The following is a 19,133-nucleotide window of genomic DNA, read 5'->3' as shown; positions in this document are numbered from 1 at the left end:
GTCCTCTCTTGCTTATCTCTTCCCTAATCCTTTCAAACATCCGGTGACTCCTTGTACTGTAGTCTGTGATCCTATTCCTGCTCTCATTTTCCACATTTCCCCAAACCTTTTTTTTTTTATCACTGAATATTAAAACAAGTCAGAGGCTACCTTGGAGAGTCCCAAATAAGGACTGCTTAGTCACTCAAACTCAAATAATAGAAGAACAGAAGAAGGAGAAAAAAAGACCTCTCTCAAAGACACAGCAACCTCCATTAGTTATCCCTTCTTGTTTTTAGCTTTGATACCAAGCTGTACTTCACTGTAAAGGTCCAGAAAGTTTTTTCTAAACAAACCAAAAATTGAATGCAAGGCTGATTTTTTTAGGTGCAAACTTGAATAAGAACGGAGACATGCTTTTTTGAAGAAGTCCATCTTTCACAAAATTTGAAAAAAGGCTATTTGTATGATAACCTGCAGCCATGTGAAAGCAAACGTGTGAATTCCAGGTGTAAAACTCCAAACGCGCACTCACCCAGACAGCTTTGGCATCTTGGAGAAACCAAACATGTCCCAGAAGGTTTACGTCCCAAAGCTCAGGTGCTCCACATCAGTATTCTAATCCACACCCAATTCCCCTCACAGTTAAAACCAGGACAATCCAGCGTCAACCTGGATCCATGTCCGGAGTCGGCAAAAGTCTGTTGAATACCTCGCAGTTACAGGAAACAAGCGGCAGCAAGTATCACCCTTGCTGAATGCCCCATCCGGGGTAGAGTCTTAAGTGACTGCAGAGACAGCAAGGGTCACCCTGCACCTCTCTCCTGCTCTCTTTAGGACGAGTCAGTCCGTTCTGCAGCTTTACACCTGGATCGGTTGGGCTGCAATGAGCCCTCTGTGTGTGCTTCCCATCTCAGCGCACGCAGGAGTGCAGTGATCGTAACCGCGGCGAGGGAGGGAGAGAGAACAGGAGAGGGAGATGAGAGGGAGGGAGAGAGCAAATGGATGATGGAGCCTCTCTGGTTCTGGTTTTGCCCCCCCGTTCATCGGGGCTGTGCGTCTCTTCGCCAGGCAAAGCAGAGGACGCATGGGGGGGTACAAGAGGAGGAAAACAAGATGAGAGATGGAGGCGGGACAGAAAGGAGAGTTAAAGTGCATTGGTTGTAAAGAGAAAACAAGTGATGGAGACAGAAGAAGGGGGGCTAGAGTGGTGACGGGCAGAGGAAAGCTGACTCTGCAGAACAGGACGCTGATGGGAGCGGGACCCCATCGCTCACGGTTTGCCTGTTAGGTTTCACAATGTGAGTTAATGCATGGGCACTCTCATCCGGAGCGCCATCACCATGACGCAGAACACAGACGGCTTCCTGGTTACTCATCAGATTAAACATTTGGCTTTCCATCGATTTTAAGGCGTGTCGCAAAATGTTTTTCAATTTAGCCTTTTTTATTAAAAGAATGCAAATTATGTGGAAAAGTTAGTCGATCATTGATTGTCTCTGACAGGAACAATAAAAGGCTCTTGTTACGTTACATCGCATCATGTAATGAAAACCTGAAATGAAAATCGAGTCAGGTCTAACAAGTGTGTGTGTGTGTGTGTGTGTGTGTGTGTGTGTGTGTGTTAAACGCACACAGATGGCTCAGTTTTAACAAGATGCTCGACCTGATGGCCCCACGTCACAAGAGGTGAAAGAACAAACAAGTGAGATAGTGACGAATGAGCTGAATGCAAACAAGTGCCGGGGGGGGAGACTTTTTAGCATCATATGCAGTATAACATGCATGTTTTTTGTTTAGTTGAAGATAATAAGGAAACGGTTCTTTCAGACCATTATTTCTCTCTGTGCCGACTGTAGTAAGACTTGCAAAGATAAGGCGGAAGTCATTACGTCAGCTGGTGACCAACTTCTCATTTCTTTTTCATTTTTTTTCATTTCTTTTTCATTTCTTCTGCTCTTCTTCATCTACTTGGGTGCTAGTCTTTTGTTTTAATGGGTTCTTTGAATTCACTACTCAGCTTTGAGGCTCAAGTAGTTCACAAGTACCATCCTGAAAAGCGCAAGAAGTGTGAAAAAGTGCTTGCTGCTTTCCTGATTTCCTATGTCTTTGTGTTTGTCATGCTTGTTTTGTGTTTCAGATCATTACATACATTTAAATATTACACAAAGATAACACAAGTAAACACAATTATTAAGGGCAGAGAAAAAATCAAAGCCTACATGGCCCTTTGTGAAAAAGTGATTGTCCCCTAAACCTAGTAAGTGGTTGGGCCACTCTTAGCAGTTACTGCCAGGTGTTGCAAACACTTGCTTGCAGTTGTGAGTCTTCTACAGCACTATGGAGGAATTTTGGCACACTTATCTTTGCAGAATTGCTGTAATTCAGCCACATTGGAGAGTTTGACCATGAACCACCTTTTGAAGGTCATGCCACAGCATCTCAATCAGATTCAGATCAGGACTTTGACTGGGCCACTCTAAAGTATTCATTGTGTTTTTCCTTCAGCCAGTCAGAGGTGAATTTAAAACTGCTGGCTAAGGGTAAACGTAAATACAGTAAAATCATAATCCACGTCGGCAGTAATGACACCAGGATACGCCAATCGCAGGTCACTAAAATCAATATTGAATCGGTGTGTAACTTTGCCAAAACAATGTCGGACTCTGTAGTTTTCTCTGGTCCCCTCCCCAATCAGACCAGGAGTGACATGTTTAGCCGCATGTTCTCCTTAAATTGCTGGCTGTCTGAGTGGTGTCCCAGAAACGATGTGGGCTTCATAGATAATTGGCAAACCTTCTGGAGGAAACCTGGTCTTGTTAGGAGAGACGGCATCCATCCCACTTTGGATGGAGCAGCTCTCATTTCTAGAAATATGGACAAATTTATTAAACGCCCCCAAATATGACTGAGTTGGGACCAGGAAGCAGAGTTGCAGTCTTACACGCCTCTCTGCAGCTTCTCTCCTCCTGCTACCCCCCCAAAAACCCATCTCCATAGAGACTGTGTCAGCTCCCAAACAGACAAAAAACAAACTAAAAGCCAGCAATAAACTACTTAAACATAAAAAATCACAAAGAACGAACAATACAGTATCCACATCTGAACCAAAGAGTAAAACAGTGAAATGTGGATTATTAAATATTAGGCCTCTCTCCTCCAAGTCTCTGTTAGTACATGACTTAATAATTGATCAACAAATTGATTTACTTTACCTTACAGAAACCTGGTTGCAGCCGGATGATTATTGATGATTATTATCCGATACAGTTGACCATAATATCCTATTAGAGCGATTAGAACATGCTGTAGGTATTACAGGTCCTGCACTGCAGTGGTTTGTATCATATCTGTCTAATAGACTCCAATTTGTACATGCAAATGGAGAGTCCTCTTCACACACTAAGGTCAATTATGGAGTTCCACAGGGTTCAGTGCTAGGACCAATTCTGTTTACATTATACATGCTTCCCTTAGGCAGTATCATTAGAAGACATAGCATACATTTTCACTGCTATGCAGATGACACCGAGCTCTATCTATCCATGAAGCCAGATAACACACACCAATTAGTTAAACTGCAGGAATGTCTTAAAGACATAAAGACCTGGATGGCCGCTAACTTTCTGCTTCTTAATTCAGATCAAACTGAGGTTTTTGTACTCGGCCCTGGAAATCTTAGAAATATGGTATCTAACCAGATTCTTACTCTGGATGGCATTACCTTGGCCTCCAGTAACGCTGTGAGGAACCTTGGAGTCATTTTTGACCAGGACATGTCCTTCAACGCACATATTAAACAAATATGTAAGACTGCTTTCTTCCATTTGCGCAACATCTCTAAAATTAGAAATATCCTGTCTCAGAGTGATGCTGAAAAACTAGTTCATGCATTTATTACTTCCAGGCTGGACTACTGTAATTCATTAGTATCAGGATGTCCAAAAAACTCACTGAAAAGCCTTCAGCTAATCCAAAATGCTGCAGCAAGAGTCCTGACAGGGACTAGAAAGAGAGAGCATATTTCTCCTGTTTTGGCTTCCCTTCATTGGCTTCCTGTTAAATCCAGAATTGAATACAAGGTCTTAAATAATCAGGCCCCATCTTATCTTAATGACCTTGTAGTACCATATCACCCCATTAGAGCACTTCACTCTCGCTCTGCAGGCCTACTTGCTGTTCCTAGAGTATTTAAAAGTAGAATGGGAGGCAGAGCCTTCAGTTTTCAGGCCCCTCTTCTGTGGAACCAGCTTCCAGTTTGGATTCGGGAGGCAGACACTATCTCTACTTTCAAGATTAGGATTAAAACTTTCCTTTTTGCTAAAGCATATAGTTAGGGCTGGACCAGGTGACCCTGAATCCTCCCTTAGTTATGCTGCAATAGACGTAGGCTGCCGGGGGATTCCCATGATGCATTGAGTTTTTCCTTTCCAGTCACCTTTCTCACTCAGTATGTGTTAATAGACCTCTCTGCATTGAATCATATCTGTTATTAACCTCTGTCTCTCTTCCACAGCATGTCTTTATCCTGTCTTCCTTCTCTCGCCCCAACCGGTCGCAGCAGATGGCCCCGCCCCTTCCTGAGCCTGGTACTGTTAAAAGGGAGTTTTTTCTTTTGAGGTCATGAACTGATGGCTGGACATTCTCCTTCAGACCATCACTCGATCATCACCATATTTTACTGTTAGTATGATGTTCCTTCTCTGAAATGCTCTGTTACTTTTACAGTGGGGCAAAAAAGTATTTAGTCAGCCACCGATTGTGCAAGTTCCCCCACTTAAAATGATGACAGAGGTCAGTAATTTGCACCAGAGGTACACTTCAACTGTGAGAGACAGAATGTGAAAAAAAAATCCATGAATTCACATGGTAGGATTTGTAAAGAATTTATTCGTAAATTAGGGTGAAAAATAAGTATTTGGTCACCTCAAACAAGGAAAATCTCTGGCTCTCACAGACCTGTAACGTCTTCTGTAAGAAGCTTTTCTGTCCCCCACTCGTTACCTGTATGAATGGCACCTGTTTGAACTCATCATCTGTATAAAAGACACCTGTCCACAGCCTCAAACAGTCACACTCCAAACGCCGCCATGGCCAAGACCAAAGAGCTTTCGAAGGACACCAGGAAAAGTATTGTAGACCTGCACCAGACTGGGAAGAGTGAATCTACAATAGGCAAGCAGCTTGGTGTGAAAAAATCAACTGTGGGAGCAATCATCAGAAAATGGAAGACATACAAGACCACTGATAATCTCCCTCGATCTGGGGCTCCACGCAAGATCTCATCCCGTGGGGTCAAAATGATCATGAGAACGGTGAGCAAAGATCCCAGAACCACACGGGGGGACCTGGTGAATGACCTGCAGAGAGCTGGGACCAAAGTAACAAAGGTCACCATCAGTAACACACTACAACGGCAGGGAATCAAATCCCGCAGTGCCAGACGTGTTCCGCTGCTGAAGCCAGTGCATGTCCAGGCCCGTCTGAAGTTTGCCAGAGAGCACATGGATGATACAGCAGAGGATTGGGAGAATGTCATGTGGTCAGATGAAACCAAAGTAGAACTTTTTGGTATAAACTCAACTCGTCGTGTTTGGAGGAAGACGAATACTGAGTTGCATCCCAAGAACACCATACCTACTGTGAAGCATGGGGGTGGAAACATCATGCTATGGGGCTGTTTTTCTGCCAAGGGGACAGGACGACTGATCCGTGTTAAGGACAGAATGAATGGGGCCATGTATCGTGAGATTTTGAGCCAAAACCTCCTTCCATCAGTGAGAACTTTGAAGATGAAACGAGGCTGGGTCTTCCAACATGACAATGATCCAAAACACACCGCCCGGGCAACAAAGGAGTGGCTCCGTAAGAAGCATTTGAAAGTCCTGGAGTGGCCTAGCCAGTCTCCAGACCTCAACCCCATAGAAAATCTGTGGCGGGAGTTGAAAGTCCTTGTTGCTCGGCGACAGCCCCAAAACATCACTGCTCTCGAGAAGATCTGCATGGAGGAATGGGCCAAAATACCAGCTACTGTGTGTGCAAACCTGGTAAAGACCTATAGTAAACGTTTGACCTCTGTTATTGCCAACAAAGGTTATGTTACAAAGTATTGAGTTGTATTTTTGTTACTGACCAAATACTTATTTTCCACCCTGATTTACGAATAAATTCTTTACAAATCCTACCATGTGGATTCATGGATTTTTTTTTCACATTCTGTCTCTCACAGTTGAAGTGTACCTCTGGTGCAAATTACTGACCTCTGTCATCATTTTAGGTGGGGGAACTTGCACAATCGGTGGCTGACTAAATACTTTTTTGCCCCACTGTACGTGTGATGTAATGGGACTCAAAAAATCTAAAAAAGTATTTTCTCAAAAGTCTTAGAGATTATCAAGATATTTTCTGGAAAAACTGAGGCAAGCCTTCATGTTCCTTTTGCTCAGTAGTGGTCTTGCCTTGGAATTTTGCCATGGATGCCATTTTTGCTCAGTCTGTTTCATATGGTGGAGTCATGAACACTGACCTTGATGCAAGTGAGACCAGCAGTTCTGTTTTTCTGGGGGTCTTTTGTGACCTACTGGATGAGTCATCGATGCCCTCTTGGAGGATTTTGGTTGGCCTGTCACTCCAGGGAAGGTTCACCACTTTTCCATGTTTTCCTCATTTGTGGATAACGGCTCTCACTGTGGTTCGCTGGGGCTACTCTACTCCACCTTCAGGCTGGTCGTATTTAAGTGATTTCTTAACCCTTTAAGACCTACCATAGAACCAAGTCCGCCAGAGCTTATCTTTATATTCTTACATGTTGTGGTGCCATTTTTGGGAGCATTTCAAGTTTCTATACATCAATACAACCATTATAGCCCAAATTTTAATAATATGTATGCATTAAGTCCAAACAAACTACATAAATTGCAAAAAAGTGCATTAAACTACAAAAAAATTGAAAATCATTTTGGTTTTTTTTACATATATTTCTAGTTAGAGAAATTGAAGAGGTTGATTGCTCAAAACTGTAAATACAAAAAAGTTGCACAAAATAGTTTCCAATCACAGGAAATCTATTTTGTGTCTTCATAGTTTTATTTTTGAGATACACCAATTTTTATATACTGCAGGAAAAATAAAAATAAATATTATAATGCAAATTTGCAAAGAAAACAGCACGTGCATCAAAATAAACTATTTCCAGCAGTGTAATTTGAGTTCTAAGCATCCCAGAAACTATTCAGAAAAGAATAAAGCCAAATATGACTTTTTAAAACACCCGTATAGGCTTTTAAGGCCCTGAAGGTAAAAAAAAAAAAACCCTACATTTTCCACGAAAATGACATCACTTCCGGTTTCGGCCAGGTAATGGTGGACATACGATAGTTCGCGCTGAACTATCGTATCTATTCCAATGTAGGAAGTGTTGCGAACAGCTGATCGGATCGGCAAAGCGTGTTTATGGAATATAATGGTTATTTTGCTGCAAGCGCTTTTTATGCAATTTTTGCAAAGCTTTATGTGGAAGGAAACTGTGACCTAGGACAAGCTAATGGCGTAACATGTAAGTACAACTCCTCCAGTTTCATATGCAAAAAGAAATATTGCACTACCTTACGTGGTTCCAGTTCTACAGATATTTAAAAATAGTTACGCAAAACGGAGCATGCCCGCTCTGACCGGTTTTAAAGGGTTAATTGAGAACAGGTGTGGCAGTACTCAGGCCTGGGTGAGGCTAGAGAAATTGAACTCAGCTTTCCAAACACGTGATACCTTACAGTTAATTTATGTTATAACGGGATGGGCAGTGTACACAGGGCCCTGTCGGTTTGCTTTTTCCCCTCTAAATCATAAACACCTTCATTCAGAAACTGCATTTTGTGTTTTCTTGTGTTATCTTTGTCTAATATTTGACTTTGTTTGATGATCTGAAACATTTGACACAAAAACAGGAAATCAGGAAGGGGGCAAACAGTTTTAAACACCACTGTATTCTCAGGTGGGCTGTGGTATCTTTACATTTATATAACTGTTAATAGAAATCTATCCAGAGCGATGAAAGAAAAGTCAGCAGCTCACCAAAATTTCTCCTGGGATATTTGTAAATACTTATCATATCAAATATCAATGGGAGTCTCTATAGCTGACACAGAAAGGACACGGATAACGATACACTTGATGGCATCTTTTGGAAGGCAAATATTCATTCAACTTCAACTTCCACAAGGCTTTTATAACAATGCCAACATTCTTGCACAATGCAAACACATACATTTTTATGTTAAAATGAACTTCTACCCTTTATCAATGTGCTGTTCACTGGTGTGTCTGTGAATTAAAGGCATCACATGTCGCCTCTCTTGCTCGGAGTGTGAAGCACCAAAGACATAAAGCAGGCTTTTTTCATCAAGCAGCTTTGATGCAAAGACTCTTTGATAGCCTTCTCTGTCCCTTAGGCACACACTGAAGCACATGCATGCATACACATCAAACATACTTTTATGGGTGGCAAGATACAAACGGTTTTCGTTACCCTTTCATAATTTCATACTGGTTTAGGCACAAACCCATCTTGGGCCAGGAACGACACAAATGAAAACCCTCTTTATCTGTTGGTAGATTCAATTTCCTGGCTGCATTTTATTAAAAACTAGAAGCTATTTTGAGAGGTATTTGGTGTTGTGTATCTCTAGGTACTTTCAGATAACAATTTCAGAAATCAATCATACTAGTTTTGAAATAATGGGACTTTTTCTTGTGAATAAGCAACCCAAGTGGGTTGCTGTCTTTCTAACGGTGATGAAAGTGGTGATGTGTGATTTGCCCCAATGAGACAAAAGAACAACCACTAGAGCAGGGCACATGTTCTTAATAGGGCTTCTTTGCTTTTAACAGCATGACAGATACCAGAACCTGTTGTTATCTTGCAATATAATGATAAGTCTCTTAGGACTTCTATAGCAGTAGACAAAGTTTCTGCCATCCAATGAAGACAAGGCATTGCAGATAATGGAGTTCAGATGTTGTTGTATGAGGTGCTGGTTGGGTGTTCTTGTCAGTTTTAGAAGTTGGAAAAAAAACATACTTTACAAGAAAAGCTAATTGGATTGAAACTTGCAGAAGCTTGTGACAAACAATTGGTTCTTGAGTGGATAAGCAAGACAAGTGGTACCTTTAGGCTTAAAAGATTGGTTGAAGTAATTGATGAGGGAGCTGCCTAACTTTAAATTGACAGGATTATAAAAGATGAAGGGATTCAAGAGAATGGAAAGGAGCCAAGAGGTTCAAGGACTGAGAGAGAAGGAATGACTAAGGAAGTTTGGGAAAGTGATACAACTTTGCCAAGGTCTTCAAATTTCTATTTTATCATTTTGACTTGTTCTGAGGAGATGTTGTTTTTTTCACTAACTTCTATTAATAAAAAAGTGTGGCACTGCCTGCCATAAAAAAAGAAAATCTTACAAAGGTAACCCTCATGAAGTTTGAAAAGGTTTAGAATACAGGGAAATTCAATTTATTCAGCAAACTTAATTTAGAGCCAAAATGATTCTGATTTTGTGCATCATCCTAAAAGGAAAAAACGGTTTATTAAATAAGTCTGCATTCTTAACTTTTTGAGTGGGGTTCTTTGAGGGTCATGCAAGACGTTTTACATCCAAACTTGTAATTTGCTTCCGCACTTCACTGATTCCACCTCCAGTGGCTTGCAGAGCCATACAACTTTCAAAGCTGTTCCATCTCAGAGGGACTCTGAGTGCAAACTTTGATAAGTGCTATATGAAAAGTAAGCTTTCTTACCTCAAGAAACAAAACAAAAGAAAACTCAGTGTTTTCTTTCTGCCTGTCTTGTAAACCAGTTATTGTATCTTGACATCTTGTACAGTAATCAGTGTTATAAGTCTGATTATTAAGCATTAAAAAAAAGTAACTCAAGGGTGCCAGTTTAGCTCAGTGGGCGAGCAGGCAACCACATGCCGCATGGCCAGAAATCAGCGGCCTGGATTCGAGTCCGACCCGCAGCCCTTTGCTGCACGTCTTCCCCACTCTCTCTCTCTGCTTTCCTATCTTCACTATCCAATAAAGGCAAAGTGACAAAAAATAATATTAAAAAAAAAAAATAATCAAAAAGGCTTCTAACACATCTTCAGTATACCGATGCAACACTTCTCTCGACCTGTTTTGATAACAGCAAATCATGTTCACATGAACAAGGGTGTATTTAATATTGCAGACAGAAAAGCTCTTAGGATCACGAAAACAATGGAGGGTAAAATATGTGTACATGTAATGTTTTTTTTTTTTTTTTGAGAAACATACTGTGTGCAAGTCTTTGAAACATATGGATTTAGTATATAGAGCAGAAACAGACTCGATACAATTCTAACAAACTCCAAAGTCAATATTTGGTATGACCGGGGCTTAAAGTGAGCCAAAAAAAATCCTCAGTGATGCTTCGAAACATTTGGATAATGAGCAATCAAATATAACTAGTTATTACTGTCTATTACAGGATTATTACTGTTGAATAAGTTAATCGTTCATGCACTGAAGCCTTGTGTTGCTTCCAGTGACGGCATGAAAATACTACATGGAGATAATGTCACTCATGGTCCTCTTTTCTTCACAAAGACAAATATATGACATTGCAAAAGTTGTCATTTTGGTCACAAATTTCCTTACATGAACTTAAAGTTTTGCAGTGTAAAGTCTTTTAGTGACATAGACTTCTTAGCATTTAACAAGACTATCAAACTACTGAACAGATGCTTTTTGAATGGGCCCTGACTTTGTCCCACCTCTGGTCCCAACATGATTATCGGCTCTGATATCCGTTTGTAACTCTGCAAACAATAGTTTTGAAAAGCAGCAGACAATAATCCATGGAGTTTTTGTATGTATGTCAAATATTTTGTGTTTCCCTCGCAGTCTGAACAGAAAAGAAAATTAATTAAAAAGAGTTCAAAAATGTATTTTAATGTGACACCTGACAGACAGGATGGCGGGACTTTTCGCTCAAGGCAAACGTGTAATCTCGGCTGATTTAAAACAGCGATGCTTACTACAGTGAGGACAGATAGCAAAGCCACTGGCATCCCACTGCTGGTTTGTGTCCCATAGAGATAAGAGAAGGAAAGACAGTCTGCCCACCTCTGTCAACCAATGAATAACAATATAGCCCAAGGTCACCATTCCACTGTGAGTGAGTGTGTGAGCGAAAACTGGAAAAGGCAAAATGTGTGTGCTGCATTATTAACGCCACGCCGGCGTTCAGCACACCTTCAGTTAATCATTAACCCGTGTCTGTTTGTGCGCATTTATATCTAGATATATCTTTTGTCTCCTGTAAAATAGCAGAGCACATCACATCAAACAAAATAAGCTTTATAACAGTACAGCGTGATGAGATTTTCACTAGAAGTTGCTTCAGGAACAAAAAAGTCACAGAGACGAAATGCTTTGTGCCGAAGCATATCCATCATGCTGTAAATCCAGTGATGATAGATAATGAAAGTTATGTCGCATCTTCAAGCACACTCTGGACCTTGACGACTTTGACGCTTCCTTGAGTCTGAGCGGCAGTGTTCGTCCATTAATCACTGTCACCTTACTGTTTTCTGTTCTGCAGAACACTGACAAATCCACACAGAGCCTATCATATCTGCTGAAAAGATGATTATCTACTACCTGTTTTGCTTCTTCAGTTGCATTTTGATGGTAATACTTTCTGGTTGCACTGCATTGTTTCCGTTCTCCTCTTCAGAAAATTACTTCACCACTCCTGGTGGATAGGAGTGGTCTTTTATGGAGATAGCTGCCCCTCCCTGAGCCTGGTTCTGCCGGAGGTTTCTCCCTGTTAAAAGTGAATTTTTCCTTCCCAATGTTGCCAAAGTGTTTGCTCATAGGGGTCACATGATGGTTGGGTTTTTCTCTGTATGTATCACGATGATGACTTATATTGTATGTCTACTGCATAAGCAATGGCCAAAATACATTTTCAAAGCAAAAAAGTTTCAAACCAATGGGTCACAGAGGTTCCGTCCATAATTTAGATACAGGTTATGACTGCTGCTTGCTACATTTAACTGTAGTTCTTGCATTAATTCTGTGTTTTTTAAATATATATAAATACTTTTTTATATTTCAGTGTTACCTCTCTGTATCTGATGCATTGAATTCTTTTTTCAGTAAAAGTGCACCAGTGCTAACTAATCTGAATAACCTGATAGTATGAGCCTTAAAAAAAATAAAACCTTTTTCATCACTTTTTCGCTCTTTGGGATCTAAACTGATTTCATATGTGGTCTCTCTGCAATCCAATAGATCGAAATCTGTTGCAGCGGCAGAGAACTGTAATCCATGTGTGTGCTTCACTTTTATAAGCATTGTTTTCTTTCAAATAGATTGTCATGTCATGCGGTGGTTTATAAGGTCACAGCGCGGCGTGAGCCATTCAGTCCTAACATTGTAACGTTCTTCACTTTAACTATTTTGTTTGAATGTATAGCGTAATACACAGGAACACACAGTGCCTTAACATGCTGTGACAGCTACACGACATCATAGTGATAGATGAATACAATAATACTACAAAAAAGTCAAATCATCATTTGTTAAACTGTTTTTCTTTTGACCTACTAAACACAGGCAAGATTTCCCAGCATTCAACACTGCAGAGCCAGGCGTTCCTGGCCAGCTCCCTGTCATTACAAGGGATAAAGCAGACTCCACGCTTTGCATGCACACACATACACCAACTTTATGGGACTCGTCTAAACAATGAGATCATAGAATTTCATTCCCGTACCCCTTTAATCCAGCCGGCAATCTCACTGTTTCTCTCTTTTTCTTATGACACAGGCCTAATCTGATAGCGCAGACAACCCGAAAGAGAGGGAAGGGACAGTTCGAGGGAGGAGAAATGGACTAACATTATAAAACAAAGTGGGAACCAGGGAGTGTGTGACAGGCAGCGAGAGAGAAAGGTCAGGAGGATAAATGATGGATACTGGGAGAAAGGTTGTAAGACAAAGGTGTGATGCTAGAGTTGAAGATGGATTGAATGAGAAGGAGACGAGCAAACAGGAAAGGAAAGGGTCAAGTGGGGGCAAACGGGAGAAAGGATTATAAGTGAAGGTGATGAGAGAGAAGAAAAGATGAGGAGAGAAAAAAAGGCTTATACTTTTAATATACATAATGTAATGCAGGTCAAGATCCAGTGGGGACGTTTATTTAGAGATTTAGTGACAAGGCATGAAAGAGGGTCAACAAGCAAAGCCGGTATTTTATGCAAAGAACATCAAAAATAAATTTGTTTCAGCTACAGTATGTGGATTCAGTCCTTGTGGAGTTGGAAGTTTCATTAGATCTTGCTAGATAGGCCAGCCTTAGTTTCCAGCAGGAGAGCGCCAACGGGTTCGAGTCAGCAGTTTGATCTACATTTATATGAAGTAAGTGCCAGTTGCTGCTATTGGTTCTTTACAGATTAATCTGTCAATTATTTTCTTGGGTAATCAATAAACAGTTTGGTTTGTAAATCATTAAAGTCACAAATTACATCTGGTACCAGAAACATCTGGTTTTATCCAGTTTAAAAAAAATGACACATTTATTATGGTGTAGAATGAATGATAAATGATAAAATAATCAAGCATAGCATTATTTCAGGCACATGCCTGGTCGATCGGGGGATCTCAGTACCAATGAGATCACCTGATCAGCATCAGCTGATGTTGCAGTATTATATGATACTATATACTGTTTAAAAATAATCTTGCTTTTTGCCATAACAAGTCATGGCTGATGCTCCATTTCTACTTCAATGAGAAATCCATATCGTAAATTACAACCAAACCAGGAACCCCTGTTAACCTTATGCAGTAACCTTCCACGTAACCTGACATGAAATGGCATTACATAAAGGTCGATGCAGCCTGATATGACTGAATGACTTGGAAGGTTACAGCGTAAGGATCAGGGTTTCTGGTTAGGGCGTAATTTATGATGTAGATCTAATTTACCGGTGTACGCTCTACCTGACTCTGCTCGGATTATCTGGTTGTTGCGCTCATAACGTTCCAAACACGTGAATTACCGACAGTGAAGTTTGCAGAGCACCCTCTGGTGGACAAACTATGCAACATCAACAGAAAAAAGGGTGTTTCTCCTGTTTCCTCTTTTAATTTTTCAAGTATCAGTCATTATAAGTGCGTGCAACAATACATCAGCAAATTTCAGCTATCAGCTGATATATTGGTCATGCTCTAGTACTGCAATTGTATCTTTACTTATCTGGGACCTGCGATGAGAATTAAGCCTTTCCTCACACCTTGTTTGCAATGACTTGCCAATTAATTTATATCTGAAAATATATTAATATAAACATGCAAAGTAATCAAAGAACAAGAAATTGATTGCAAAATAAGGATGACATTGGATGAAATCTCATTGGGCGCTTTCACTATGTGCATTACTGACTGTTGATCCAAAGGCTAAATCAGCAGATTAGCTGACGAAGTTTTCTAAACTGGATGAAGTGTTTAAACCAGACGACATGATTAATGAGCTTGTCAGCCTTAAGTGCCAGTACTTCCCAACAAAGATGGACAATTTAAACTAAAGATAAACTGACAAACTATTAATGACATTAAAAATAGAACATCTACAGAAAGAAACATACCTACCATTAACACCTGCTGTAGATTTATTTCTTAGGCATGTGAGGACTCTGTGCTGTATATTAAAGTTTGAGCCCAACATTTTCCCAAAGAGGCAGAGTTTTTCATCCACCTGGCACATCTTACGTACCTGGAAGCCAATAGAACCTTTCTGGCGCATTACATAGGGAGCACTGATTGCTCCATGTGGGCTTAGACAAATAAAACATTTGGCTCAAGTATGCTTTCTTCCTTCTACCTCTCCATCTTCCCCCTCTTTCCCCACAACTCCTGCTGTCAGCTTACTAAACATCCCTCTTCGATAATTGGGCTTGTCATAGACATTTAGGAGATAAGGAAAACTGGGAACAGCAGAAGCCATTTGTCACCTCTCAGCATATTAGCAAGCTGCCGACTGCGCCTGAGCTTTTAGAAGGGGTCGCTTCCACATAGGCCTGCATCGGCTGCAAAGCCCATAGAAAAAAAAAACATCTTCCTCTGGAGGGTACATCGATACCATGCACATATTCCCATAATGCCTGGTGTGCACGCACATAAATGGACACCCATAGTTAAGTAGACTGAAAAAATTGATTAAATGCTATTAGCTATTCTCCAAGCCTACCCTGACATTTAATTACACACACACTGACTGAGTATGAATGCTGACGAGCGATGTACTGGGTTTTGAGGCAGCCAACAAAGCTAATTGTCTGAAAGCCAAACACAGTCTCTCACACACACACACACACACACACACACACACACACACACACACACACACACACACACTGTATACAGGCTTGTATTTTTAGGGAGATCATTAGAACACTATATTTTTTAATCAGCTATATATAGTAACACCATAGAAAATTGTGACAGGAAATAAAAGCCCATGACAACACAAAACAAAGCAAAGCAGTTCAGTTAAAAGGAAACTAAATCATTGATTTCAGTCATTTTCAACTGGGGACGACTCATTTATTAGTTAAGAACTACTGCTTGGTGAATGTAGGGACTAAAAGTGTGCTTTCCAGGCCAAGGACCAATAATTGATGATGAGAAAAGGACTCAAGGGGTTTTTTATGTGTGTTTTCTTTCTTTTTTTGACATGGGCAATAATCCCAGTATTGCTAAACATAACTGGGCAATGCTCCCAGTGAAGAGATGGGAAAAAAAAAGTGTCACTGTAAAGTTTTGGGCAGAAGAGGACATAATAAATAACAGCTTTTCCTGGAACAGAAGTCGAGAGGGCACATTGCAAAAAGAAAAATACAGCAATTTTTAAAGCAATTTTCCATGTTCAAACAAATTAGGAGTGTTAACGTGGAGAGCTACGTTGTGACAGCACACATGACGGAACTAAAAATAAAGATTAATTAAACATCATCGTAGCCAAGAAATTAAAAATTCTCTTTCAGAGACTACTCGCTCACTAGTCTTCATGCTGTTTAAAAATAAATAGCAGTCTCTAACCCACAGAAATATGCAGTTTTGGCAGAAAAACATCTCAGGTTTGCAAAGTTGCATCTGAACAAACTACAGGACTTCTGGAACAATCGCTTTTGCACAGAAGAGACCAAAGTTCAGATGTCTGGCTATAATGCAAACCACCTTTTTTGAGAAAAACCAAACACCTCTTGCTAACTGTGAAGCACGGTGGTGGAGGGGTAATGATTTGGGCTTGTTTTGCAGCCACACACCAGGGTGCCGTGCACTCGTTCGGTCAACTATGAACTCCTCTGTATACCATGCTTTGTATTCTAGAGTCAAATCAGAATCAGAATCAGAATCAGAATCAGAATGGGGTTTATTGCCAAATGTTGAGCAGGTTTACAACATTAGGAAATTGCTGCGGTGCTTCAGTGCAAACATAGTGTCATAAATAGCACTTAAATAGACATGGAAAAAAATAAAAGTAGGGATAAGAATTAAAAGTGCTACGTGGGAAGATATGTGCATGAGATATACATGAGATATATACATGAGAATAAGAATTAAGAGTGCTACGTTGAAAGAGATGTGAGGCCTTCTGCCTGACAGTTAATGGTGCTTTTATATTTACCACGTCGCATGGTGCCGTGCAATGACACTGGTGTAATTTCTCAATTTTTGTAACTCTAAGCATTCTGCTGTTGCCGCCTAACTAGGTGAAGACATGAGTGTGAAATTTTCCACAGTCCTGATGTGGTGGTATTTTCTGAGTGGCGACACCTAGAGTTCGGGAGAATACTGCAGCGGCTACTTGCGTCTTAATGATGAGCATAAATAGAAGTGGCAATGACATTACAGCAGCACAAGCTACAACCAATGCAGTGGCTGTAGTGTGGCCAAACTTGGCCAAAATTAGGTCATGCAGCAGGGCAATGATCCCAAACAGAGCAACAAATCCACAATAGAACGGGTGAGAAAGAAAAAAAAATCCAGATCCAAAGGACAGACCTCTGAAGCAGAACTGAAACTGAAGCACAGTTTTAAAGAAGAACTGGATTCGGCCACAACTATGTGAGAGTCTGTCAGAAAACAGTTACTTTAAGCTGTTGCTGCTAAAGGTGGTTCTACAGGCTACTTAATCACAGGCTGTGATTAGTTTTAATACTGCACACTGCAGTGACTGTTAAGTGAAGACATAGCAGGCGATAACATGACTCTGTGTAGGTCTTTCTTTTTGACATGGCTGTCAGACACCTTAAATGTTTATTAGGCAGACAATGCAAAAGCAAAAGAAAATAGAGAGCCGATAGACTTACCCAGGAAGTTTATGTGCGCTAAAAATGAGTAGATGCTGACTTTTGCTTTCATGCAGGGTTATAACACAGTTTTCCCAGTTGAAAGTCCTTTACTTAATCATTTAAGTAATTAGTTGGGTTTTTTTTGTTTTTTTAAGTGTGTACACATGTGTGGGAGTTGGGTTCCCTTTCAGACCGCTTGAATTACAGCATCATAAAAGGTTATTATTCATCTTTTGTCCAGTGGCAGCAAAACGCATGTTGCCTACATCAGCTTTAAAAGCTATTGCTGCTGGTTGCTGCTGGTTCAGGGACAGGCTAATAAAAACTAATTGAAACTTCAGCCTGCAATCCAATTTAAAGTGCAACTTCACTTCAGAAAAACAAGTTGGGGTTTTTTTCCCCCCCAACTATTTGGGCATCAAGCATCAGAGAGTGTAATCTAATAAACAGCTATTAAGGGGAATTTAAAAAACCTGATGATCCAAATCTCATCCATCTGATAAAACTTCGTTTAACAGGCGCAGTTCAAAGCATATGCAACTGTGGGTGGCATATGGGTTCTAACTGTTCCTCCACATGTAGAGACAGAAATCCTGTGACGAATATAAATGTTCCTTAACTGGTTGAGTCGCTGCCATGTCTGCATTAAGTCATTAAGGGATTTGTGGCTTTATACATTAACTCATTTGATATTTGGGAATGATATCTCACTGTTTGGAAACAGATGACGGATTTACGGCACAAATCCCCAGTTAGCGCACGGCTGGTCCGACACCACACATCCAGGTTTATATTACAAATGCTGTTCTCAGTAATATCGCATTTCTTTGCTTCTCTGGAGCAAAACCAAGACCAATAAATAACCTCAGAATTTGCATATTAACTATGGTTAAACATTAAATGATCTTCTTAATACATACTTACATTAGAATATCCATCACAAGTTCAGCCAATTTAGGATGCAACATTTGGCAGCAGGTACTTTCCAAGATATTACCTATAAGATGAAAGCTAGAAACTGACACCCAGTTTCTGCTGGTGGTCTGATTTGCAGCCCTGCAGTGTGCATTTCAGGAACTGCAATACATGAAACTCACTTTTGTGTGTATGTTTTATTCCACACATGCTGAGGGTTTGGAATAATAGAAGCCGGGCTTCGACTGTGTGTTTCACGATGCCTTCCAAAACCATAGCTCCGTTTCCTTTTTCCAGCCAACAGAAATTTACATGAATTTTCCATCTGACAGGCGGAAGAAGAGTTGGAAGAGGACTAGACATTGAGCACCTGCCAGCAAACTAATCGGCCTATGACCGATTTGGCCTCGAGGCCCGTCCTGCCTGACCCAACCTATTCGAGCACAAACACCCTGCAGTGCGGCGGGAGACGCAGGCCGAGCGGCCATGTTTTAAAACCAGGGGAAGAACAGCTCGCAACTTTTCTTCCTGTGTTTGAGAATGGGAGAATTTGATTTGGCTTTCAGCAAAACAGCTGAAGCGTCTTGTTTCACTCAGATGGAAAAACTATGGTGTCGACAGGAAACCACTGAATTTCATCACATTCAAATCTTATTATAGAAAGTTTGTAATACCTCAGGATCTAATTTCCTTGTTATGTACAAGTCCAATGAGATTGAAATTGCAGAACAAATGGAAAAAAGAGATCACCCAAGGGATTTTCAGGAAACGTAGGTGCACTTTCAACCTCAGATGAATAATCACAGTCAAGAAATGAACAATGCCTCTCATTTCCAATGCTTATATCCTAGTTATGCGCCTT

The 19,133-nt window shown here is 40.6% G+C and overlaps 2 protein-coding genes across 4 annotated transcripts in view; one reads left to right on the top strand and one right to left on the bottom strand.

The window, feature by feature from the left end:
* LOC309701095 (uncharacterized protein) overlaps window positions 1-6,163 on the top strand; it is a gene marked incomplete at its 5' end in the record, with an annotated part of 151,761 nt that extends 145,598 nt beyond the window's left edge. The window contains one exon of the mRNA XM_082525104.1: window positions 6,087-6,163. The remainder of the gene's footprint in view (window positions 1-6,086) is intronic.
* The window catches only part of LOC309701079 (FERM and PDZ domain-containing protein 4-like), a 100,909-nt gene that overhangs the window by 69,875 nt on the left and 11,901 nt on the right, over window positions 1-19,133 (bottom strand). Inside the window, exon 1 of one of the 3 annotated variants that reach the window (XM_082525071.1) lies at window positions 515-916. The exons of the other annotated variants lie outside the window; for them this stretch is intronic. Within the exon in view, the coding sequence (XP_082381197.1) occupies window positions 515-549 (35 nt within the window). The 5' untranslated portion in view covers window positions 550-916. Of the gene's footprint in view, window positions 1-514; window positions 917-19,133 lie in introns of those variants that run through there. 3 annotated transcript variants of the gene reach the window in all.

The sequence above is a fragment of the Aulonocara stuartgranti genome, assembly GCF_965226115.1.
Source record: "Aulonocara stuartgranti genome assembly, chromosome: 23".
In the NCBI taxonomy this organism is placed as follows: Eukaryota; Metazoa; Chordata; class Actinopteri; order Cichliformes; family Cichlidae; genus Aulonocara; species Aulonocara stuartgranti.
The sequence above is the reverse complement of the archived record's forward strand: the minus strand, read 5'-3'. Positions and strand labels throughout refer to the sequence as shown.